The sequence below is a fragment of the Schistocerca gregaria genome, chromosome 6 (genome assembly GCF_023897955.1).
Source record: "Schistocerca gregaria isolate iqSchGreg1 chromosome 6, iqSchGreg1.2, whole genome shotgun sequence".
In the NCBI taxonomy this organism is placed as follows: domain Eukaryota; kingdom Metazoa; phylum Arthropoda; class Insecta; order Orthoptera; family Acrididae; genus Schistocerca; species Schistocerca gregaria.
In genome coordinates this window covers 178,651,568-178,677,587 of record NC_064925.1, presented here as the reverse complement: position 1 = coordinate 178,677,587, position 26,020 = coordinate 178,651,568, and the positions used below count along the sequence as shown (strand labels likewise).

Below are 26,020 nucleotides of genomic sequence, written 5' to 3'. Positions count from 1 at the left end.
AACAACAACAACAACAACAACCATGCAACAAAGCATACGTAAACTATTTAGTTTGCCTTTCTGACTTGCAAACTGCTCATGCTGTCTTTTAAAAAGAAAACAGTTTTGAAATAATGACACCATCGGTTGGCTTTTGTTATAATGTGAAACAATGAGAACCATCCAAATAAGCTGATATAGGAAAAAAAAATCAAAATATATAAACCACTGATTTATTTTACGCCTTCAGTAATACATTAAAAGTTGATGAGAATGGTAAAGTACTTGAACATTTGAGTAATAAATAATTATTTACATTACCTTCAAACTCTTTTCCAATCCTAACATAAATCAGGCAATAATCTAATGTCCCTTCAGGTACTTAAACCACACTGGCTATGAATGCATGCTCTTAAGAAAAAGACTGCCGATACCAACATCTTTTGATTCATGTTAATCGTTGGCAACTTTTTATTTTGGTAACTATAGTCTATTTTTGTTTAAGAGTAATCTTTTCTGTTGGTTTGCTTGTCGACAGTCTCAGTTTACAGGTATATACATTTATGAAAAGAAATACCTGCAGCCTTTTAAAAATCATGTATTCATTTCTAAGTATCACAATACTGAAACAACTGGAACTTATGCAGTATGAGCTTCTACTGTTTAACAGCCTTATCGTTGTTACACAAATTTAAATAAACTAAAACTAAAAGCTACTTCTTTTCTCACAAAAGCATCATATTTCTGCACATTGTCCAATTAAAAGAAAAATAAACATGTTTTGGAATGTAATGGAAACAATAAAGAATACACAAATTGTTTCAGTCTCAAATCTGACTTACGAATTTTATGAACTGATTTGTGCAGGTTATTTTATCTTTTATTAGTTGAGATAAGTCACATCTGCAAATAATTTAGTTTTAACAGTCATTGTCTGTTAAACTGAACAATTGGTGTATTTAGCAATATCTCATTTTTAATGTGACAAGAAAACAGTGTAAATGTTATGCCATTAGCATGTTCATCTCTCTCTCTGAATACATATTTACCATGAAGATGACATTTTGTCCAGGGTATATTGATTTAACAGTTTCATATAAAACTTTTGGTATAAATTTATGTAACCAAATTGGATTACAATCCTAAAAGACTATTTTAATTACTGCACACACACACAGTCTGGGACAAGGCACTTTTTATTTATTTGAATTATAATACTTGTAGCAATGCAGATGGAATAATACACATATGGTACATCTTGTGTGTATGACAAAATGATTTGAAAACTGTGCAAGAAGGGAACTGTGAAATAAGATATATTAAGTACTTTTACCAGGTATTATATGCATCAGTGATGTCATTCACACAAACATGAATAAAGATTGTAGCCACATTTATTACAAAAATATAACTGCAGCAGAACTTAAAAACAACAAAAATTTACACTTGCATAAAAATAAGTATCTGGTTGCATAAAAACATGTATTAATAAATAAAAAAGGAAGCTAGTCATTAAGCTGCAGGTGAATGCACTTTTGAGACACCCAAAAGAGCCTCATCATTTGCTGATTGATCACGGATCATTTTGGTATACAGGTACCGTTCGTCGTCATCATCGTCTTCATCAATCATGTCCAACATTCTTTTCTTGTACACATAACTATCAGGATTATGGGCTTGATTTCTACACTTTTCTAGCTTCTTCTCCAACATACGCATCTGATCTTTTGGTGGTAATTCAATACACTTGATCAAAGAACGGATACACCTGACAGCTTCAATAAGACCTGAAAGGTGCTCCCTACCAGATGGTCCAATCAAAATATCCATTACGTATGAATCTAGGTTCTCATTGATTTTGCTCGCAGCATGGAGTATTGCAGCTAGAGCAATTTGTGACGGTGAGTACAGGAGGATAGCATCAGTCAGGTACACACGCTCCAACATTTCCTCAATTCCTGGTCTCAGTCTCTCTGGGTCACGTAGACTACCACGAGATTTAATGTCCACAAGCAGGCCTTCCACAGGTCGGAATGGATGATGAACAGTTAAGTTATAGTTCAGATGTAGCATCAACAGCAATTCATTGTTTAGGATTATCTCGGCAGCCTTTTCACGATCTCCTTTAATATTTGACACAAACTGTGCCATTGAGACGTTGAATTCTTCTACCTGAAAAACATTCAACACAAGAATGTTATTTAATTTGGTTAAACTTAAAAAACAATATGGATTCCAGCTCTCACAACATATAATGAATTATTAAAACATAAGCCTGTTGCAGCAAATAACAAAAAGTTAATACTAGGGGATTTAGCTAAACAGCTTCCTACTTGTGCATATTTTACGGCATGGAAGAAGAAAGAATAAATACCTTGAATAACCTGGCAAAAACAACTAATCGAATAAGAAAGAAGACTCTGACTACAATAATAATTCATACAGATTCCCATACTGCATTTCACAGCACATTTCACAGCACAGTCACCTTTTAAACTAATGAGGAAGGAGCACTTATGGTCTTCCCCAGAAGAACAACACAAGTACCATCCAGTAACACTTAATCTGTACCCATATAGTAATGTAGTGCAGCATGCAGTGATTTACTTACATTCTGTTGATGTATGTTTCTCACATTAGTTAAATTAGTAACCAATTTGTTTTCTACAAGGGTGATCCCAAAAGTAAGGTCTCCTATTTTTTTAATAAGTACATAGATCTGCTTATTTCTAAAGTGGTTCACATCAGTTTACAGCTTGAACATTTAGCTATTTTCTACGTAATTACCATTTTTGTCGATGCTTTTGGTAGACGCTGTGGCAGTTTTTGAATGCCCATGTCATACCAGCTGGCCACCATACCGTTCAGAAATTTATGAACCTCTTCTTTCATCTCGTAGTCGGAGCCGAATCGCTTTCTGGCCAAATGTTATTTTAACCTAGGGAACAGGTGATAGTCACTGTCACTGGGTGCCAAGTCAGGACTATAGGGTGTGTGGGTCATTATATTCCACTGAAACTGTTGCAGGAGAGCAATGATTTGCCGAGCGATGTGTGGGCGAGCATTGTCATGGAGAATGTGTACATTCCTCTTCTCCGGTTCTGAATTGCCCGTTTCAGCTTTGACGACAAGGTGAAAGAAGAGGTTCATAACTTTCTGAATAACATGGCGGTGAACTGGTATGAAATGGCATACAAAAACTGCAACAGCGTCTACAAAAATGCATCGACAGAAATGGTGGTTATGTCGAAAAATAGCTACATGTTCAAGTTGTAAACTGATATAAACCATTGTAGAAATAAACAGGTGTATGTACTTACAAAGAAACAGGAGACCTTACTTTTGAGATTACCCTCGTGTATAGTGTTAACACTTTGTATTTGTGTATAGTTTAGATTGTACATGGAGGAAAGAGGTTTCTGTATACCTTTTCTTGAATGTAATTTCAATTTTTCAGACCTTTTCTTAATGCATCTACCATTAATTAGTGATCCAGTTACCACGTGATTTGTATATTTTCAGCTTGTTACGGTGTAATGAATAATCCATCAAATTTTGAGAATGCAGCTGTCCAAATTACTGCTCTTCTGCTGATATCCGTGTCTCACTTCTTTCTGCCAGAGTACTATTGCAATTAGGTAAATGTTCTGCTAATCGAATCTCCATGCCTTCCTTAAACACTAAGTCCCAGAACAATGAGATGGAAGTTAAAATTTTCCTGTTGCTATAACTCATAAAGTAGCCCTTATCTCAACAGTGCTCCATCATTGCTGGACTTGTCTACTTGTAGCAAGTGGGTATTACTGTAAGTGTCCAATGCATCCATCATGAACAATTCATATTTAAGTAATAGATGAACTGTCCTGACTCCCACAATGAATCTAGTGAGCACTCATCTTCTGAAGCAACATGTTCTCATTCATAGAATTCTGTAGCGCTGCTGTCTTCATAGGTGAGCAGAAGATAACTGACACAGTGTTCCTCTATCTTTGAGGAAAGACTCCCTGCAGGATGAACTCTTACACCTGAAGAACATTTTCAAATGAATGGATATTCCCAGCAACAGGTTCACAAGACATTTCACATGAAACTAAGAATGTAAATACACAGTCAGTGAGGACAATAAGAAAGCTACTTTGAAGTCAAGTACATTTCTGCTGTAAGTGACAACTCTTTCCTCAAAGAAGGCCAGATCCTCAAGAAACATCTTGTCAAAGTGATCTTCTGTCCTCCTACGAAGGCTATAGCCAATCACATTTCTGTGGAGAATGACCTATTGCTTCAAAAGGTGTGTGCATGCAAGATTCTTTGTGAGAGTTGGAGCAGCTAATGTACTGATAAAACAACACTAAATGTTGTTGACACATGCCATAAAAACCAGTGGTGCACTCACTTGTTACAACGAGAAAAGTCAGCAGTGATTAAACATTACAAACATCTAGATCACTCTAAGAACTAGTGATGTGAATTGTTTAACTTCCTACTCACTATTTTGGGGCTCAATGTTTTAGAAAGCCATTTGATCAACTGAATATCTAAATAACTGCAATAGTCAATTTAATTTAGATACAACATGGAATCTGGCCACTGCTATCACTAAATTTCAAAGAAGTCACTGCAGTGTCATCGTGACTAAAGACACAACAGAAAAAGTTTGACTATTTGAACATTCTCTCCATCTATCAGAGTGAGCACCCACATCTGCAAGCTATACCTCTTTCCTGCTGACTAGTATCTGTGGTGCAGACTCTCATGGGCAGCCTCTCTCTGGCACTGTGCCATCATCTCTTTGATCACTCCGAAAATGGCCAGATAATATGCAGCCAAAATACACACATCAAAAAACATTTTGCAGCACTCCAGTTCCCAAAACTCCTGAAGATAGACATTGACTGTGGATACTGTATCACAGTCCCTTTGACTGTACAGAGGTGTCCTTAAACCCACCTAAAGATGTAAAAACCATGCATGAGCAGTGCCTATTAGACGGAGGGGGGTTGACAGTCGATCAGTTCCAGTCATTCCACCAGGACGGAGATACAAGACTTGTGTTGTCTGTAGTTCAACCATACTTAGATGGTCAATACCGCAGTTCGATCGCATCTGCATTGTTACTTTGTGCCAGGAAGGGCTCTCAACAAGGGAAGTGTCCCGGAGTCTCTCAGTGAACCAAAGCGATGTTGTTCAGACATGGCGGGGACACAGAGAGAGACAGGAACTGTCGATGACATACCTCGCTCAGGCCACCCAAGGGCTACTCCTACAGTGGATGACCGCTATCTACGGATTATGGCTTGGAGGAACCCTGACAGCAACACCATCATGTTGAATAACTGCTCAGGATTGGCATGTTCTCTTCACTGATGAGTGTTGCATATGCCTTCAACCAGACAATCATTGGAGACGTGTTTGGAGGCAGCCCAGTCAGGCTGAATGCCTCAGACACACTGTCCAGCAAGTGCACCAAGGTGGATGTTCCCTGCTGATTTTGGGTGGCACTACGTGGTGCCGACATACGTCGCTGGCAGTCATGGAAGGCACTGTAACGGCTGTATGATATGTGAATGCCATCCTCGGACCGATACTGCAACCATATCGGCAGCATATTGATGTGTCATTCATCTTCATGGACAACAATTCTTGCCCTCCTTGTGCAAATCTTGTGAATGACTTCCTTATAGATAATGACATCGCTTGACTAGAGTGGTCAGCATATTCTCCAGACATGAACCCTATGAAACTGGGATACATTGAAACAGGCTGTTTGTGGACAACGTGACCACCAACCACTCTGAGGGATGTACACCGAACCGCCATTGAGGAGTGGGACAACCTGGACCAACAGTGCCTTGATGAACTTGTGGATAGTATGCCACAACGAATATAGGCCTGCATCAATGCAAGAGGATGTGCTACTGGATATTTGAGGTACTGGTGTGTACAAGATGCAATGTGTGGTTTTCATGAGTAATGAAAAGGGCAGAAATGATGTTTATGTTGATCTCTATTCCAATTTTCTGTACAGGTTCCGGAACTCTCGGAACTGAGCTGATGCAAAACTTTTTGATGTGTGTACAATTAGAAGAGTCCGAGTTTGCATGGCTACTTCCTCAGTAAGCCTATTTCAGCTATTACCTCTTATTTCTTTGCCAGGAAAACAAAGTTCAAAGAGAAGTGTGTGTGTGTGTGTGTGTGTGTGTGTGTGTGTGTGTGTGTGTGTGTGTGTGTAAAAGACAGACTAAAAAGCAGGGCAGCAACTGCCTCATCTTACCTTCCTTAGCACCTTTAAACATCTGCGTAAAACATTTTGGCATGCAAACATATTCACACTCTTTTTAACATGCAACTCACCTCTAACTTCCATAAGCTCCCCTAACTGACTCACACCCACTAGTCCATCATTAAAGGTCACTCATCTCCATCCACCCCTACTTGCCATATATTACTCACTCATTCAGCCCAATTTATTGTCATTATCTCTCTGTCACTGCTTCCTGTGTTACAGCCACAGTCCCCTTTGTTCTGTTCTACAAATGCAGTCTCCTCTCACTGTCACTGTCTCCCTCCTGCTCTTTCTCTATTTCTTACAGCTAATATCTCATTTCTTTTTTCCACAAGCTGCTGTCTCTTCTCATTGTCACTCTCTCTCTCTCTCTCTCTCTCTCTCTCCCCCCCCCCCTCCCTCAGTATGCAGCATCACTAGATCTCATCCACTTTTACTTACTTTCTCTTTCTTACCCCCCCCCCCCCCCCCCCCGACACTGTCTCCTCCGTGCTCTTTTCCTGACACTATTTCATCACTGTCAACTACTATGTTCTACCACCATTGTGTCCTCCTGTTTCTCTCACACTGTCATTGTCTCCTCCACTCTTTCTACACCACAACCACTGTCCACTAACCTCCAGTATTTATTACTTTTCCATCTCTTTCCCACTTTCACTGTCACCTTCTCCCTCACCATAAAAAAGTGTGAATAGGTTCATATACCAAAACTTTTGGTAAATTTTTAAAATTGCTGAGGAAGGTAGAATGAAGCAGATTGTGCCCCACTTTTCAGTCCGAGTCTTTTAATAAACAGGAGCACATTTATCTCTCTAGTGCCCTGAGAGGACCATTTTTCTGCTGGTTCTCTTTCTTTTTCCTGCTACAGCAGGGCATGTTACTTATATGAAAAGAACTTTGTGGGTCAGTAAAATTTTGATAGTTTACTTGTGTGAAATTGAAATAATATGAAACTACATAATTTTACATCACAGACCAGTTTTTAACTGCACTTGCATCAGTTTCGGTACAACATCAACATGGTGTTTCTGTGACCCTTATGATGATAACAGAGGCACTTTACAACATATTTCTCCAGGCTATGTCACTAAATCACTTAAGAAGCTACGTTTCTGGCTGACATCAGATTGTACATGTGTGTTTCATGTGTAAAACAGGGTGAATTTGAACCTCTATATCTCAAAAATGTATAAAGATGCCAAGAAAATTTTCAGGGTAGTTTGAGATTTGCTTCTTAGAAATACACCATAAAAATTAGTCATTCGCTGTGCATAGCAGTCTTGGAATCTGTGACTTGGTTTTGGTACACAAAAAACCATGTTTTCTCAGGAACTACCCATGAACTAAATGGAGACCCTTAAGGTGCACCCTAGACCACTTCCAATGCAAAAAGAAATCAATTTGCTCCTCTTGCCTAAGCTAGAGGAAGTATGTAATATTTAAACTTTGACTTAGTACTGTAGGGTAGTTACAGTAAGATGATCCTTTGGTAGGATATACAACTGGTCCCTTGTCAAAGGGCTATCAAAAACACTTGCCCTACCTTTCTATCACCAACATAACCCACAGTAAGTGCCCTAGAAAAATCCCATTCTTATGTGCAGCATTTTGGAACATATTAGGTAGTGTAGCATATGTTTCACTTGCGTACAGATTTCAAAAATGTTGAAGAGCCATACAGACCAACAATCAGTCAGGGTGAGTCGAAAATTACTTCCCAGATTTGAAAAGGTATAGAAATTAATTGAAATAACTTACAAATTCAGTAATGTCTCATTTAGAACCAAACAACCTCAAGTTTGATTCACATAATGTATCAGTATCCCATTCTGCCACAAGGAGCACCAGCATAGTGCATAGTTAAAATGTCTACATTCACTGGTGTGGAGTGTGCTCACTGTGTGTTTTGATTTCATGAAATGAACTCCGCATCAACTGTTCAGCATAAATTTCACGCTTAATATGCTAAAGAATCTCCAAGCAAGTCTACAATGTACTCTTTGCACAAAATCTTTGTTGAGATGGGTTGTTCACTGGGACATAATAAACCACCAGGTCACCCACATGTTGTGTCTGGCATTGTGTATCTGGGCATGCTTGAAAACTTTCTAATTCCACATATCAATGCAGATATGAGAGATTGGATGGTTTACTACCAGCATAATTGTTCACCAACTCATTTCCTCATGGAAGTTCAAGGTTTCCTTGATACCTGCTTCCCAGATTGATGGAGTGGCTGTGAAGGGCCACCTGTGAGGCCACCTCGCTCCCCAGACTTGACACCACTGGATTTCTGTCTCTCGGGTTTTGTTACAAACCAATTGTATGTTCCTCCCCTACCAAACAATTTAGCTGACCTACAAAATCAAATCTACACCACCATTGCATAAGTTACACCAACTTTGTTGCAATTAGTTTGGAAAGAAATTAATTACTGGTGAAACATTTGCTGCATCATAAATGGTAGTGATGGCAAAGACCAAGAGATCACAGGAAACACACTAAGTAATAGCCTGAAGACCATTCATTGAGTCCATGCATAACAAAACCTGGGTGAGGCTATCAATTTCACAGCAACACCCCACACATGACATGCAAAAGATAGTGTTCTGTACCAACAGAAGACATATTCCACATGATCGGTGGATTTAGAGCAATCAGTGTAAAAAACAGTGGGCTCCTGAAACTCTCCTAAGAGTAGGCAGAATAAACAATAGAACACCACTGGAGTGATGAAGGCTTTTGGACCAAGGAAGATCTCCATCTGAATTGAGGGCTGAGATGCTAATCAAGGGGGCTGAAAAGGGGGGGGGGGGAGAGTACGAACAGAAGAGGCCAAGGAGGAGAGATAAAAACAATGGTGGAGAGAAGCGAGACAGAGCCTAACGGGTAAATCCACTCGAGGGTGGGCAGTAGACAGGTGATGTTCTGAAGCTGCGAAAAGAATAGAATGAGAGGTGAGCAGGGGAAGAGTGGATAGTGAGGGCTTAAGAAACCAGAAGCTGGGACCTTCAAACCAAAAGGGGAGGAATCTCACGTCAACCAGAAGATTATCGACAGGGCTTAGGTGGAAAGTACCAATGGCGAAACATACATCACAAAGGTGAACTGGGTTCAAGAGGAACATAATGAAGATGCACCTGACCCATAAACTTGACAACCATAGTCTTGACAAGACAGACCTAATGCCCAATAAAGGCAGAGAAGGGCTGACTAATCCACACCCCATGAGGTGTGGGCATGGAAATGAAGGGTACTAAGTTTACGAAAACAGCCAACCTTCAGAAGGTGTACATGGGGCAACCAAGTAAGCTTGTTGTCAAAAAGGATGATGATTATGATGATTTGGGTTGAGAGGGCTCTCGACATCATGGTCATCAGCACCCTGATGAAAAGGCAACATGAAATCACATGGGTGGGGACGAAGGCTGTCCTCACACGTGGAACAGTTTACAATGTACTTAAGTCTGCTGCCCTTCCCCACCAGTTTAGGGATGAGGCCTGACAGTTCACAAAATTTCACCACTCTGTTAACAATGGTATCGGTATCTGTGAGGATGGTGGGCAGATCTCCAGCCAGACCAAGGGCTGCCATAATATCAGTATACAAGACACACGTAGTCACAATATGCTGAACTGAAAGCGGCACGCCACAAACTTCACAGAACGGTAGATCCTCCTAACGGAGGAGGAAGCCATGTGTGAAACGGCTATGCCCGATGCGCAGTCTGGTAAGCAAAACCTCCTTCCAGTGGCGAGGGTAACACAATTTGAGTGACCACAGTTTGTACTCTGACACCCGCAACCATTCAGTCTCCCACTGACGCATGATGCATCTGTCAGAAAATGAGATAATGGTGTGAAACGGGATGGGACATTGACGGACAGCAGCATTCCAACATGCTTCCTTGGCAGCTTTGTCAGCCATGTTGTTACCCTGTATCCCAATGTGACCAGGTACCCAGCAAAAGATCACCTCCTTGCCACGGCATTGGAGCTGCTATAAGGAGTCGTGGATGAGCTGAATCAGCGGGTCTACCGGGTACGTTTGGTGAAGTGCTTGCAGTGTAGTAAGAGAGTCAGAACAGACAAGAAAACTTGTATGGTGATGTCTGTGAACCCTCTTCAGTGCCATCAGAATGCCATATAACTCTGCATCATAATTTGTAAATTGTTCTGGAAGACCTGAACAGCAGGAGCTTGTCTGGATGACTTAGTAACAGTAAAGAAGTGTTCAGCTAAAATGTGAGCCATCTCTTCTGCCGTGTCCACCAAGACCCCACTGGTTGACAAGGCCATAAGGGGATGTCGACTACCCTTCCCTGAAATCTGTCTTATTGATTCCCAAACGTGAACAGTGGAAGTGGACTGATTAATGGAAGTCATGAATCCCCTGCAGGAATCCCTCTTCCGTTCTTTGATCTCTAGCCTTGCATATGCTCTCGCAGACCTGAAGGCATGAAGATTGTCTGTAGCCTGACACTGTTCGAAGTTCCGCAGAGCTGTCCGTCTGGCCCTGATTGCCAATCGACAGTCGTCATTCCACCAAGGTATAGACCGCTGTCTGAGGTGGTTACTAGATCTGAGGCTGGACTCTGCAGTAGCCCTTTGGATCTCAAGAATGATATGGGCTACCGCCTCCTGTGCACAATTCTTTTGTTCAAAAATAGCCTGGCGACTGTACTGTAACCAATTTGCCCTTTGTATCACCCACCTGCATGGTCTCCAGCTGGCCACCGTCCTAGGCGGCAGACTAATCCACACTGGGAGGTGGTCACTAGAATGCAAATCTGGAGCCACTTCACACTGAACTGAGTTTGCAATAGCTGGGAAACAAAAACAAAGATCAACAGCCAAAAAAGACCCTGTAGCTGTGGAAAAGTGAGTCACCAGACCCGCGTTCAGAAGGCAGATATTCTCAGAATGGACGAGTTGCTTGATCATCCGACCCCTGGAGCAAGTAGTAACTGAGCCCCACAGTACATGCTGAAGTCCCTCACAAGGAGAAATGGGCGTGGGAGTGCCTGGAAGAGGTCTACCAATGCGTCTGCATCCAAAACATCATTTGGGGGCAGGTACAAAGAACCCACTAAGATAGTAATGGGTGCAAGAACTTTCACAGCAATTGCTTGCATGGTCATGGTAAGATGGACAGGAGAGGAATGGCTTTTGCCATCAAGGAAAATAGCCACTCCACCTTTAGCCCTGTCTCCAGTAGTATCGTCCTTCCTGTATATGTGGTAGCCCCGTAATGCAGATGTATCTCTTGTTAGCAGATGCAGAAAGGTTTATCCTGGACCAGCAACTGCAATCCTCCTAAATGTGAACGATATCCATTCAAATTCCACTGCAACACAGAAGTTCCTATGGAAGCCATTGTTTAGTGATGGTGGTTCTTTTCTTTCTCCTCGGAGGCGGTGATTTACTGGGGAGGTCAGGGGGAACGTTAGCCAGTTCTGTGCTCTCTAGTTCCTCTCATTGGAGGTCCATATCCTCAAGAGTGTAGTTGCCATCAGAAAGTGAGAGAGCTCGTCGATCCAAAAGGTTTATCTACCGCTTTCTTGGACTTAGAACTACTTTTTGAAGGGCGTTTTTCTTTACTGGCAGGAGGAAGCGGCTGCCTGGGTTGTGGGGATGGCTTAGTTGGCTTCTGATGTTGGGGAGTGGTATGTGGCTTAGGTGGTAAGACTACTGCTGATGGCTTCCAAATGACATCTGTTGCAAATGGAGTGTTTCCCCCACAGGTACATCGACAAGCGCATGTGCTTGTACTGGAATCTCTGGTCTGAGTTTTTGTGGTGGCAACACACTTAGCTATTGTTGTCTTAAGGGCTGATGCAAAAGAAGAAGCAAATACTGGTGGTTGCATGGTTTTGCCAGCCTTTTTAGCTTTACCATATGGTATGCGTCTCTTTGCTTTCAACTCTTTAATTTTCTTTTCCCCACACTTTCTGCACCACACTGGGTGATCTTCAGAGCAGTTTACAAATTTTGAAGGAAGTGTACAAGAAGTCCCGGACTCGTGAGCGGAGCCTCCACAACTGCCACAAGTAGCCTTCCTGTTACATCCCATAGTGGTATGGTCAAATCTTTGACGTTTATAGCATCGCATGGGATTAGGGACAAACAGGCAAACCTTAAGGTGGATATAGCCTGCAAGAATATGTTTCGATAATTCGGGAGTACTAAATGTTAGAATAAACGTTGTCAATTGTTCCAATTTGCCATTGACTCTCCTCATATAATTCTGCACTGTCGTGACACACACATTCGTCCACTCTTCACAGCTCTCCACAGGGTCCACCTCCATTACATCAGAGCAGGTAACCACCCTCACTACAGTTAAGGCTGTTATGCAACTGAGCTTCGACTGGATACTCACCTAGGCCTTACATACCAGAAGCTTAGATATTTGGTTGGAATTAGCAGTTTCAACTAAAAGCATTCTATTACGAAGTCATTTGACACTTTTCAGAGACCCAGTAATACCTTGCAATGCCTTGTGAATATAAGAAGGGGATATCTTCTCAAAGATTCCTCCATTTCATTTGATTACAATGTAAGTGTTACGGCACACTAATGCCCTGTTACTATTACTCTGAGGTTTCTTTTTGGGAGCACTGACCAACTGAGCTCTCTTTGAGGAGTGGGTGTACGTGCTGCCTGACGGTACATCCGCCCGTCAGGAGTAGTAGTTTCTTGAGAGAGTTCCATAGGGATCCCACGAGACACTAGGGAAACAACCGTCGACCCAGACAGAGCCCTGCATGCCTGAGCAAGCCTGATACCACTGGGGGAGGCGGGGCAGCAGGTGCCCCAGAGGCTGCCCGCTAAAGACTGTTTTACCTCAACAGGCATTCACTTTCTCAGCACATAGCACACTTTGAGGTTGAGTTTTTTTTTTTATAGAGGTGTGTACCTTCCTCGCAGTCCAGGTGAAGCCACGACCCCCGTTCTCTGAAACACACAACATTTCACCGCTGCACAGCACAGTTGTCATTGAAGTAAGACCAGAACTTATGGTGACAGAGGACTGGTGGCACTTACCAGTCCCCAACTCAGAAACCCCAGGGTCGCCAAGCCCGTACACAGCAAATGAATGATGAGCCCTGAGGGAGTCAAAAAGAAGACCCAAAAATTGGAGCTGAGGGACACAGTCACGTGTTGTGCATCAAGATAGTACAGTGACAGAAATGTGCCACCCTCGACTTAAGGGGGAGAGAACTAGAAAATGTGTGAGTGGTCCACATGGAAGAACACCAGATAGCACCTTGAAGTTGTAGTTCCACAAAGACTACCAAGTGGGAGCATGCCCTAATACACAAATCATACACATACAGAGCAGGGGTGAGCAACGTTCCAGCAGAGGCCACAAGTCCATTAATAGTGATGATAAAAAGGACACTTAACGCGGAGCCCTGTGGAATGCTATTCTCCTGGATCTCCAGAGAGCTGAGAACGGTGTCAACTCAAACTCTGAACAAGAGAATAAATGATGAATAAAAATTGGGAGGGGGCCCTTAAAACCCCACTCACGGAGCGTAAGTAGGATGTGACAGCACCAAGCTGTCTTATCCCTTATGCCTTAGAAAGATCCAAGGAAGCTGCGACAAGACGGTGGTGCTGAGAAAAGGCTTGCCAAACTGCAGTTTCCAATCGAAGCAGCACTAGTAAGGAGATAAAAGTTCCTGAGAGTCAAGGACCCAGCTGAGCTGATGAGCCCTCATCCATACATATAACTTGCTGGAGAAAATCGTCAGACTGATGGGCTGGTAACTATCACAGGACAACAGATCCTTGCCAGGCCTAATGGCAGGAACCACAATACTGTCCCTCTACTGAGGCGGGAAAATGCCTTGGAGACAAATACAGTTAAACAACAAGAGGAGATATTATTCTGTGGAAGTTTGACGTGTTGAAGCAACTGGTTACGGATGGAACCAGGGCCAGGGTTTTGAATCACGGAAAGATGAGTCAGACGAAGTTCCCTTTTACTGTAGGATTTTGCCTGACAAGACACAGGTGGGAAGATTCAGCCTGTTGTTTCTGGATGATGAAGGTGGCTGGATAGGAGGCCGACACAGATGCCATTGCAAAATGGATCAAAAGGTGTCCTGCAAGAACTGATGGACCCGTACAAAGGCCACCTGCAAGGGCAAGGCTTGGAACGGAAGACTGCCACTGACAACCTTGAAGGGTGCGGATTGTAACCCTTAACCAAGATGGACAGAAGATTCTACAGATGACACAGTCTGTTCACAACACACCCACTTGCTCTGTTTTGTTAAGTAACATACATTGGCACAAAGATGTTTAAAGGTAATAAGGCTGGCAGAGGATGGGTGCTACTTAAGATGTTTCAAGGCATAGTGACAATCATGGATGATGGTGAAAAGGCCATGCTCCCCCACGGAACTGGCAAGTGATGAAGAGGTCCTTTCGAGTGTGGAACGGCAATGCCGGTAGTGCCAATTATCTTATCAGACAGATCACAAACAACTTCATCAGTGCAATCTGACTAAGAAGGTGTAAATATGATGTACCAGGTATATAGAGGCCAATCAGCATGATGGAAAGACCTGCAGGGTAACCTGGCCATTGGGTGACTGGAATGGAACAAGAGAATCTATGAGAAACGGTCACTATCACAGACATTGTCATGTGACGAGAAGTGTACGGAAAGGAGAAGGGGAGGGGAAGTCAGCGAAAGATCAATAGCAGAGAAAGTTGCATAGGTGGCACTAAAATGTGTAAAGAAACAGTCATTAAGAAGGCACAGGTCTTGGTCCGCAGGAAATTGGTCAATAAGGAGCACCTGACTAGACGAAAATGCACTACCCCACAAATGGTGATGGGCATTAAAATTCCCCAAGAGAAGGAAGGTAGGGGGGAGTTGCTAAAGGAGGACAGTTATGGCAAGAGGTGCAAGTGATCCATCAGGAGGGAGAGACAGATTGCAAACCATGACTGCAGAGTCCAAGTGGACCCAGACAGTAACTTTTCAATGTGATATGAAGGGAGTCCATGTACTAACAATGTCCTTATGGACCAACATACAAATGCCACTAGATGCCTTCAAAGGGCTAACCCAGTATGGACAGAAATCCTGGAACCCACAAAGGATCACTTTGTGAACATCAGTACAAGGAGATTCCTGGAAACTGGCACAAGCTGCTGAGTAAAAGTAAATACAAGATTGCAATTCTGGGAGGTGACAGTAGTATCCATTACAGTTCCACTGAATGACCACAGAAAAGGGATCCAAATGGGAGGGAACAGACTGAAGCCAATCATGTCACTGGTCACCATTCATCACCAAGGACAGGGTGACATGCACAAATAAAGATGTCAGACTCAGGTTTCGAGATGGGAGATGGCACCTCCAGGAGCACCAGGGGAGGGGGGAGCACTTGTCCAAGGACTTATATTTCTTCTTCCTCTTCTCTTTCGTAGGTCAAGGAGGGCACACACAGAGCAAAAGCAGACTTCTGCAAGATTGAGAACGGAAAGAGAGCGAGCAACTTTGGGGAGCATGGACAGTGAGTTCCCCAGCTGAGTTGTGTGCCAAAGAAGGTGGAAGAAGGGGCAAACTTCTCTGCTGGCTGGGGAAGGAGAGAGAGACCCAGAGGGGGAGTGTGGGAGCAGCATGGGGGGGGGGGGGGGGGGGGGGAGGAGAGGAGTGATATACTGGCATAAAGAGGAGATTGGGGGGAGGGGGGGGGGGAGAAAAGGTCATAAAGACAGACAAAGTTAGACTTAAACAATGGGTAAAGTTGGTCATATTTCTGCTGAGCCTCAGTGTACAATAAATGATCATGGGACTTACAGTCTCATACCTTCTTTACCGTCTTATCATCAGGGCAATTTGGCGAGCAGGAAGAGTGATGGTTGTGACAATTAATACACACGAGTGACAGAACACATGAGCTTCCCTCATGGAGTGGATGTTCACATACCGCATACAGCATCCGTCATACAGTGGGGAAGCTTGTGCCCGAAACGCAAACACCAACACCACCTCATGGGTGGCAGAGTGTACAGCTTCACACCATAATGGTAACACATAACCTTGACATTTTATGTGAGTGTATCTCCTTCAAATGCCAGAATAGAGATGCTGATGTCAGTGCGATTGTCCTTAAGACCTTCCTGAACATGTCTGTCACTCCAGATTGGTCCAGAGCTCTGCATCAGTTTGAAGGATGAGGTCACTATGAAAAATGACTCCCTGAACCATATTCAAAGTCTGGTGAGGAGTAATGGACACCAAGTTGTTGCCAAGGAGATCCCAATCATGAAGGACTGCAGACTGGCAGCAGTAGTAGTTCTCATCAACAGCAAACCTGACTGCATCTTACTTGCCTTCAAGATTTTCCACAAAAAATAATGGCTTGGTGGTGGTGAAAATTTCCCCATCAGGCCTAATGCAGATCAGGTAGTGGGCAAAGTGTTTCACCTCAAGCTAGTGAGCCTCTTCCTAGGGTGTAGCCAGGGAAGCAAAGGCCACAGGGTTGTAGAAAACATCATTAAATGACCCATTATCAATTGAAGAGATGGCCTTAGAAGAATGGCCAGTTTTTGTGGAGGTCAATACATTTCATACGCAAAGCTTCAACCTGATACCACCCACTCTGATCAGGGGCTATTGCCATGAGTGCCGCCCAGCCACAGCACGGATCGTCTGGCACGGCGGCCTTTTGCCAGGAGTTCCAATGGTCCAGAATGTCAAGCAACCATTCCTAGGCATACATGGGGAGGCAACAGGTCAGGTATCAAAAGTGTGATCACTGTGTTATCAAGGAGCCCAGCCAGATGGGTACTTAACAGCTCCACACGCAGACTTGCTACATGTGCTGGTTACCTAGTAGGGTGAGGGGGGGGCAGGGCTACAGTGGGGAAGGAAGAGGGGAAGGAGGGGCAGCGGGGAATCTATGCTGTAGATGCTAGGGAGTTCTTCACCAAATGGCTCACACTAAGGAGAGAAAATTTAGAAGTGGAAGTCAAACCCCAAACAGGGGACCAAAACCGTCAAAAAGGAAGGACAAAAAGGAAAAGGCAAGATGAACAAAAACTGGAAGGAATACAAGAAACCAGGTGGATAGTCAGGTCAAAATAAGTAAGAACACCAAGAGAGGGGAAGGCAGACAGAGAATGAGCGCAAGGAGGGAGGGGCATGAGGAAAGAAATGTAGCTCAGGAGGGAAGAGTGGGCCGCAATAGTTTGGGGCCCTGTGTGCACGTCACACATGAACTTAGGAAAGAACTGTGAGCCCCTTGGGGGCCAACGACAATGGAAAGGTATTTGTGGAAAAGCCAAACAAACATGTAGCTCCTGAAGAGGGGCAGCAGCCTTTTAGCAGCTGCAGGGGCAGAAATCTGGATGGCTGACTGATCCGGCCTTGCCACATTATCAAACATGACCTTGCTGTGCTGTTCTTGTGGATAGCTGAAAGCAAGGGGAAATTACAGCTATTACTTTTCCTGAGGATATGCAACTCTACTGTATGGTTACATGGTGATAGTATGCTCTTGGATAAAATATTCGAGAGAGAAAATAGTCACCAACTCTGATCTCCAGGTGGGAATTTCTCTGGAGGATGTCTTCGTCAGAAAAAATGAAACTGGCCTTCTACAGATCAGAGTGTAGAAAGTTAGCTCTCTAAAATGGGCAAGTAGGATAGAAAATTTAAGAAGAGACATGGGCAGGTTGATGTTAGATACAGTGAGGATTAGTGAAGTAAGTTCAGTGGCAGGATGAACAGCACTTCTGGTCAGGTGAGTACTGTGTTACACAGAGTACCATTTTCCACTGTGATGAGAAGACCCGGAACAAAAAAGGTCAAATGTACTTATGTCCAGAAATGCATGGTTTCCATGCTAGAGACCATTTATTCAATCATACATTGTTACAGAGACTGCCATCTAATACCAGCTGTACCATGCAACCACAGTTGCAGTATGTGTTGAAAATGGTTTCCATGTGCCTAAACACATGCCTGTACGCATCACAGCACGTTCTGTCTCACATGTTCACATTGGCCAGACTCCATCCAAACAGTGTCGAAGGCAGCATGAATACGCTGCTCCAGTGCCTCCACATCTGGAATGGGCTCTGCATACACTATACTTTTGAGACAGCTCCATAACCATATATCACACGGGTTGACATCCAGTTAATGACCAGGCCATGAACTGGACCCCATTGTTTGATCCATCAACCAGGGAAGACACGATTGAGATGTGTCTCAATGTTAATAGTGAAGTGGGCTGGAGCACCATCACATAGCAGTCACATAACCCTTCAAATTGTCAATGATACTTCTTTGTCAATGACACTTCTTCCATCAGGGGAGGCACAGTCACCCTCAAGAAACACTGATAGTTCTGGCCTATTAGGTGACATGGAAGGAAGACTGGTCTCAAAATACGGTTGCCGAGTATCCCGGCCCACACATTCTGGCTGCACTGATGATGATAAATCACTTTCACCATACCACGGTGAAGATACCACTCCATGTAAAGGTGGCCTCATCTGTGAATAGGATGGGTGACACAAATCCCAGAATCGTTGTTGCCTGGTGACGAAACTGCTCCTGATGTAGAAAGTCTGTCGCTAGCAAGCCCTGCACATGCTGTATGTGATAAGGGTAGTAAGAACTGTTATGGGGAATGTTCCTCACAGTTGTCTGACTTACTCTGTACTAGCAGGACAACTGCCTGGTGGTCACCTTCCACATTTTCCTCCTAGTCCTGTGTCCGAACATTTCAGATACGGCCTTCACGAATTCCTGCTTCCTGAAATGACCCTTTCTCAGAAAAATGGCAAAACACTGTTACAAATATTGAATGCTGTGATTGTTATCAGCAGGGATATATCTCCTGGCATAATATTGCTGCCCACCACCTATTGCCGTTGACTTTTCTGTAATGGAACCATTATCCACTACAAGGTGAGTCAGCAAGAGAAGTGAATCGGCTAGAAAATTATGATTTACTGAGGCAGAAGAGGATGCTAGGGCATAATGTAAGAGGAACAGTACCATCCTCTAGGAGACCATGCATAACTGTTGCTGCATGGTACAGCATTTACACACAGTCTCTCTCTCATTGAAACTATGCATTTCCAGACATAAGTTCATTAGACCTTTTTTGTTCTGTATCCTCTCATCAAGCAATTTCTAGAGCCTGTACAAGGTGGAAAAAATCACCCTGTATATACGAAGTCAAATCAGAGTAGTGCTGGAGTATGTCAAATAATGAATAAATGTGTGAAGCTGCGATGAACAGTGTAGTGAATACATTATCACAGCCAAGATAGGCACGAATCTGGTACCTGACAAGTTTATATGCCAACTAGCTTGGCAGATGAACACATTACAAGAATGAAAGATGAGGTAAAAGAAATTGTTCAAGTAGTTGCAGCAGAGAAAAATTTAACTGTGGCGTGGGACTAGAATTCAATAGAAGGGAAAGGAAGACAAGGAAAAATAGTAGGAAAATAAGAACTGGAGGAAAGGAGTGAAAGAGGAATTCATCCAGTAGAATGTTGCACAGAGTATAGTTAGTCATTGCTAACAGTTGATTTATAAATGGTGAGAGGGGGTTGTGTACGGAAAGAGACCGGAATACACTTGAAGTTTTCAGATTTGTTACAGAATGGTTAGATAGAGATTCCAGAACCAGATTAAACTGTTAGACACTTACAGGGGCAGAGGTGGATTCTGACCACAATTTATTGGTTATGTACTGTAGATTAAAACTAAGTAAACTGCCTAACGATAGGGAAGTAAGAATATCGGACCTGGATAAGTTGTTAAAACAAAAGATTGTTCTGTGTTTAAAACAGAGCATCAGTGAACAATTGACAGGAAAAGGGGGAAGGAATACAGTAGAAAAATATGGGTGGTTTTGAGAGATGAAATAGTGAAAGCAGTAGAGGTTCGAATAGGTAAAAAGACAAAGCCTAGTAGAAATCATTGGATATCCCAGGAGACATTGATTTTAACTGATGAAAAGAGAAAATATAAATATGCAACAAATGAAACACGCAAAAGGGAATACAAATGTCTAAAAAATGACAGTGATAGGTAGTGCAAAATGCCTATACAGGAATGAATGGCTAAAGGACACATTAGGATATAGAAGCATAAATAATTATGTGAACAATAGATATTGGTTGTTGAAAAATTAAAGACGCCTTTGAAGAAGAGAGTGGCAGGTGTAGGAATATCAAGAGAGCACATGGAAAACCAGTACTAAGCAAAGAAGGGAAGCTGCAGGGTGGAGGGAATATATAGAACAACTTAACAAGTGAAATGAAGTTGAAGGCAATATTACAGAAAAGGAAGAGGATGTAAATGAAGATGAGATGGGAAGTATGAAACTATGAGAAGAATTTGACACAGCACTGAAAGACCTAAGATGAAACAATACCCCTGGAATAGATGACATTCCATCACAACTACTGATTATGTTAAGAGAGCCAGCCATAACAAAACTATTCCATCTAATGTGTACGAAGTGTGAGACACGTTTCATACCCACAGACTTCAAGAAGAATGAAATACCAGAAAAGCATTTAAAAACTGGCATACACTCTTTGAAAGTAGCAGAGTAAAATACAAGGAACAAAAGATTATTCACAACTGGGAAAGTAACCAGATATCAGTTACAAGAGTCGAAGGGCACAACCGGGAAGCTGTGGTTGAGAAGGGAGTGAGCAGGGTTGTAGTCTATCCCCAATGTTAAACTATACATTAAGCTGGCAACACACAAAACCAAAGATGAATCTGGAGAAGGCATTAAGTTCAGGGATAAGACATAAAGACACTGAGGTTTGCCGATGACATTGCAATTTTGTTAGAGACAGCAGGTTTGGAAGAGCAGTGGAATGGAATCGGCATTCTCTAGAAAGAAGGATTAAGATGAGAAAAAAAAATGAGTTCAATAAGGTGATACTGAGAGAATTAAGTTTAGGAAAAGAGACACTGAACATAGTAGATGAGTTTTCCTATTTAGGTAGCAAGATAACTGATGACGGCTGAAGTGAGAAGATGTAAATGTAGACTACCAATGGCCAAAAAAAGTAGAGTGTAACCTTGTACAGAAGTGAATGTGGACAATAAGCAGTTTAGACATCAAAAGAGCATAAGCTTTGAAGTGTGGTGCTACAGAAGAATGTTGAATATTATATGGGTAGATTACGTAACTAATGAGGAGGTAGTGAACAGAATTGGAGAGAAAAACTTGGAGCAAAACTTGACTGAAAGAAAGGACTAGCTGATAGGAAACTTTATAAAATATAAAGGGATCATAAATTTAATATTGGAGGGGTGGGGGTAAAAATTATAAAGGAAGACCAAGAGATTAATACAGTATGCAGGTTCAACTGGACATAGGTTGCACCAGTTATTCGGAAATAGAGATACTTGCACAGGGTAAAGTAGCTTGGAGAGGTGCAGCAAACCAAACTGAAGACCTCAACAACAGTGACACTTCCTATTCTCTATTATTGGCATAGCATTTCTTTCCCTTTTCTTAAACCCTCCCCCCTCCCCCCCCCCCCCCAACTATTTTTATCACAACAAAAACGCTCCTCTTTCAAAAAGTAGGTTTCTATCAATGCTCTTGATATTTATTCATCAGCAATCAGTAGGCCTTTGTCTTCTTTGTGTTACTGTACAGTGCGAAAATCTTTAATACTTGTGCTATTCAAATGATCTCAAATTAATCTTGCCTGGTGTATTGCTACAAACAATCTGCTTTGTTCTTAAAATTTCAGTTTTAATTTATATGAAGTCTACACACATAGTAAGTTTCAAGTTTGGTCTTCTCTATAGAAATCATTTTTATAAACAGCACCTTAAGTTTATATCAAAGCTATAAACTCACAAAACTACTATGTTAATCAACAATCTAATGTTACTAATACCATCATTTAAATAAGAGATCGATATTAGTCATTTTTATATAAGATCTCTCTCAGACCTTTGTTGCCAAGTAGACACATGTAACGAGCATCTCCTTTGGGTGATAATCCATAGCAGAGTTTCGCAGATAGAATCGCTTGAAGTAGTGGAAAGCAGCACCCATAACAGCCCGTGGAACTGGAGGCTGAAAGCGCCGACAAAAATCTCGTAGATGGAGCTCAAATTGACGCACCAGGCAACGTTCTTCTGCAGCTGTCAGGAAGAATCTAGCCATGTCACCTGCCTTAACGGCAGCTTCATCTTCACGGTGGCGTTCTATGTACTGGGCATTGGCTTCTGTACGTAATGTAATAAGCTCTGACTCATTACTGAATGTCCAGCTGCGTTTTTGAGTGCTGGACATATACATGATAGTGCCTATGCACAAACAAAATGAAAGTATTAGAGGCACGAAGTTAAAAATATACTGCACACAATTAAAATGAAAGATTTAAGAACAGAAAAACTTTCAGCTTACCAAGCAGCAGCTGATACAGGAACTGCCACATTCAGAGTAACATCATCCTTCATGTGACAAATGAGAGGAAAGGGTTGGAAAAAAAAACATAACTATTCTAGGATTAAGTAAAAATGTCACCTAGTATTCCATCATGGGAAGGAAACAAGTCACTAAATTTGTAACAACGCATGGGATTTGAAATAATTAGAATTTACAAGCAGAAAGCACAATTACAACAGAAAAATTATTAGAAAAACAGCATGGAATTAGAAGCACAGCCGGGCACAAAGTAGATAGTGACAAACAAAAATTATCTAATAGAATTTAGAAAATAGCTGAAAAAAGCAAAAGATAAAAGATAGCTAAAACAAGCATAAGTGAAGGAAACTGGCAAGTGAAGGAATAAAATTGTGTTGACAACAAGAGACAATTGTATAAATTAAATCTAACATGAAGGCCAGAAAAGAAATAAATGCCACTAATCTTATTCCCACATGGAAGTTCTGAGACACTGATGATGGAAGGAAGAATCTTTATTACCTGCCTAGTGAAGCAGTGTGTTGCAGTCCACTCTGCAAATCATTTTGCATTTTGTTACTGGACACTTTTTACCGAAGTCCATGCTTTCCTTATAAAAGTCAATGTCAGAAATAAGATCAGTTGCTACATAATAATCATTATCAGTAGCAGCAGCAGCAGGTGGCAGCCACAATTTCTATCCAAGTAATGAGCCCAGGTATGCCTGCAATTTCTTTTTCAGTGGGAAACAGTCTTGAGTGATATTCATGTCTCATTGGTCTGGATGCCTCCCTCAGTCTCCTGGACTCCATTCCAGGTCCGCCTTTGTCTAGCAGTCAAAGATGTCTTCCCCCTTTTTTGTCTTTCCTTTTAAACTAACAGAGAACTTTCTATGCCCCACTGCATAGTTCTAAGCTTCTGTCTAGTATATAAGTATCCAGGTTTCACAGCAGAAAATCTGACTGGGGAAGAAACTGATGAAAAACTATTTTTTTCAGTTTTACTGCCATGTTTGACCTGGAGATGGAGTGTCTTCCAAATGCTTGCCAGTCTAGCTAGATGTGTCGAAAGAGTTGTGATCTTTTTTCTCCCATCATATTTAAAGCTGGCCAAGGTAGATGTATTCTCTGACACTGTCCAGTAGTGTGTTTCCTACTGTGCATCAGTTCTTAGACATAACTTTTGTCTTAGAAAGAGTTACATTCAGTTCCACTGTTTGATATTTTGGAGTAATATCAGATCCCATTGTTCGTAGTTCTCCAACATCATTTGCCAATAGTACAGGTGTCAACTGTAAATCTCAGGTTGTTAAGTCTCTTCCCAATGCGTTTAATTCTTTTTGTTCCCAGTTCAATTTTGACACTGTCATTTCCAGGAAGGCTGAGAACAGCTTGGGAGAAATGAGATCACCTCGTTTCACTCCTCTGTGAATTGGAAACTCTTTGAATTACACCCCTGACACCAACAAAAGATGCAGAAGTTTTTTTGTGTATGGTACAGTATTTTAACATCAGACACCTCTACCTCTTACTCAGCTAGCGCTTGCAGGACTGCAAGATGGGGCTAACCGAATCGAAGCCTTTTCAAAATCTACAACAGCTATACGTAAGAGGCATTTGGTATTCATTTATCACTTCTCGGTGAACAAAAATATTACCTAGTAAGCTGACATTGCTGCAAAATGTTGTTATTTCTTCATTATATGAAGCCAGGATTGAAGCATGGTAACAGTCCGTGTGCGTAGGCTTTCGATAAACGCTGTGTCCCAGTGTCCCATCATCCTTTCTGTACACCAGAACATCCAGAAACGGATGCTTTCCATCATTTTCCACCTCCATTGTAAATTTGATGCTAGGATGCAGGGACACTGGGACACAGCGTTTATCGAAAGCCTACGCACACGGACCGTTACTTACATGCTTCCAGCTGTCATCCATCGTTCCAGCGTACGGGGGTCCTGCGGACGTTGGCGAGAAGAGCTTATGCCATTTCAGATGGAGAAAGCTTGACACAAGAATTGGACCATCTTAAGATTGTGTTCAAGCAGAATGGCTTTACAGATAAACAGATCCGTTGTGCTTTCCAGTTTGGACCTTCGCCTGAACCATCAGAAGATACCTGCAAATCGGTAGCTTTTCTGCCTTTTGCTGGGAGCATTTCCTCGAAGATAGGAAGGATTCTGAAAAGATATCACATCGAAAGTATTTTTCGTCCACCACCCAAGATTAGAGCGCTCCTTGGCTCTGTTAAGGATGACTTGGGTTTGAGGAAGCCCGGTGTTTACAAGATCCCTTGCCACTGTGGAAAGACTTATATTGGTCAGACAATCCGGACCATTCAGGAGCGATGTGTTGAGCATCAGCGGCACACAAGACTGCTTCAACCTGAGAAGTCTGCAGTGGCGGAACACTGTCTCACCGAGGGTCACAGAATACTATATGACGAGACCCAAATGGTTGCCCCTGCATCTCGCTATTGGGATTGTATTTTAAAAGAATCCATAGAGATTCGGTTATCTGACAATCTTATTAATAGAGACAAGGGTTTTCTTTTAAGTAAGACTTGGGACCCAGTGTTATCTGACATTAAAAAACAACGGTCTGTGGTTCTATCGTCGGAATAAAAACTTTTTATTTATTTTTAATAGCGATATCTCGATTTTGCCTCTTTCCATCACTGGCGGCGGGGTATGTCTACTGCGCTATAGGGCGGTTATGGCACCTTCTCACACACGCGTTGTGGGTCTTCTGCGGCCTATATAGGGGCCGCCGCTTGCGCGGGGAAGTCAGTTCCGGCGAGATCGTGCACCAGCACTCTCACCTGAAGATGGCGGCCAGTTGGACCGCGGAAATATTGTGTCTTGAAGACGTTATGATCCGGCTGCATACCCGAGAAGAATATTATCAATTATTACGCCGGGAAAGCCTTCGTAGTTACTATAAAAACTCCTGATGAAATTTAAAATTTCCTCTCTATACGTAAGTCTACCATTGTCTCCATTTATTGCAATAATCTTCTTCTGGGCAATCATAATATTCTGTTTCCGTTTACCTCTATTTATGCATGTTTTGCTCTCTAAACTGGGCCTTAGAATGGCCTCATTGTTTTTCTTTAAATTGGCTATTATTGCTTTTCTCAAGGTTTTATACTGTTCAGAATACTCTATCTGCCACATATGATACATCTCACAACTGGCCCTTCCTCTGACAAAGCAACTCTTACCAGCGACAAATGGTTTGGTGGGCCAAATGAGTGAGGGTATGTAAAACTGATTTTTATAGCAGGGACAGTAACAAAGTATGAATTAAAATGA

At 42.2% G+C, this 26,020-nt stretch overlaps 2 protein-coding genes across 7 annotated transcripts in view; one reads left to right on the top strand and one right to left on the bottom strand.

The window, feature by feature from the left end:
• Positions 1-26,020, top strand: part of LOC126278684 (cilia- and flagella-associated protein 45-like) — a 123,180-nt gene that overhangs the window by 57,417 nt on the left and 39,743 nt on the right. The gene's annotated exons all lie outside the window — the stretch shown is intronic.
• LOC126278685 (cyclin-H) overlaps positions 199-26,020 on the bottom strand; it is a 72,695-nt gene continuing 46,873 nt past the window's right edge. For all 6 annotated transcript variants that reach the window (XM_049978944.1, XM_049978941.1, XM_049978942.1 and 3 more), the window contains 2 exons: positions 22,249-22,607; positions 199-2,151 (listed from right to left, as the gene is read on the bottom strand). In XM_049978944.1, the coding sequence (XP_049834901.1) occupies positions 1,492-2,151; positions 22,249-22,599 (1,011 nt within the window). In that variant the 5' untranslated portion in view covers positions 22,600-22,607 and the 3' untranslated portion in view covers positions 199-1,491. The remainder of the gene's footprint in view (positions 2,152-22,248; positions 22,608-26,020) is intronic.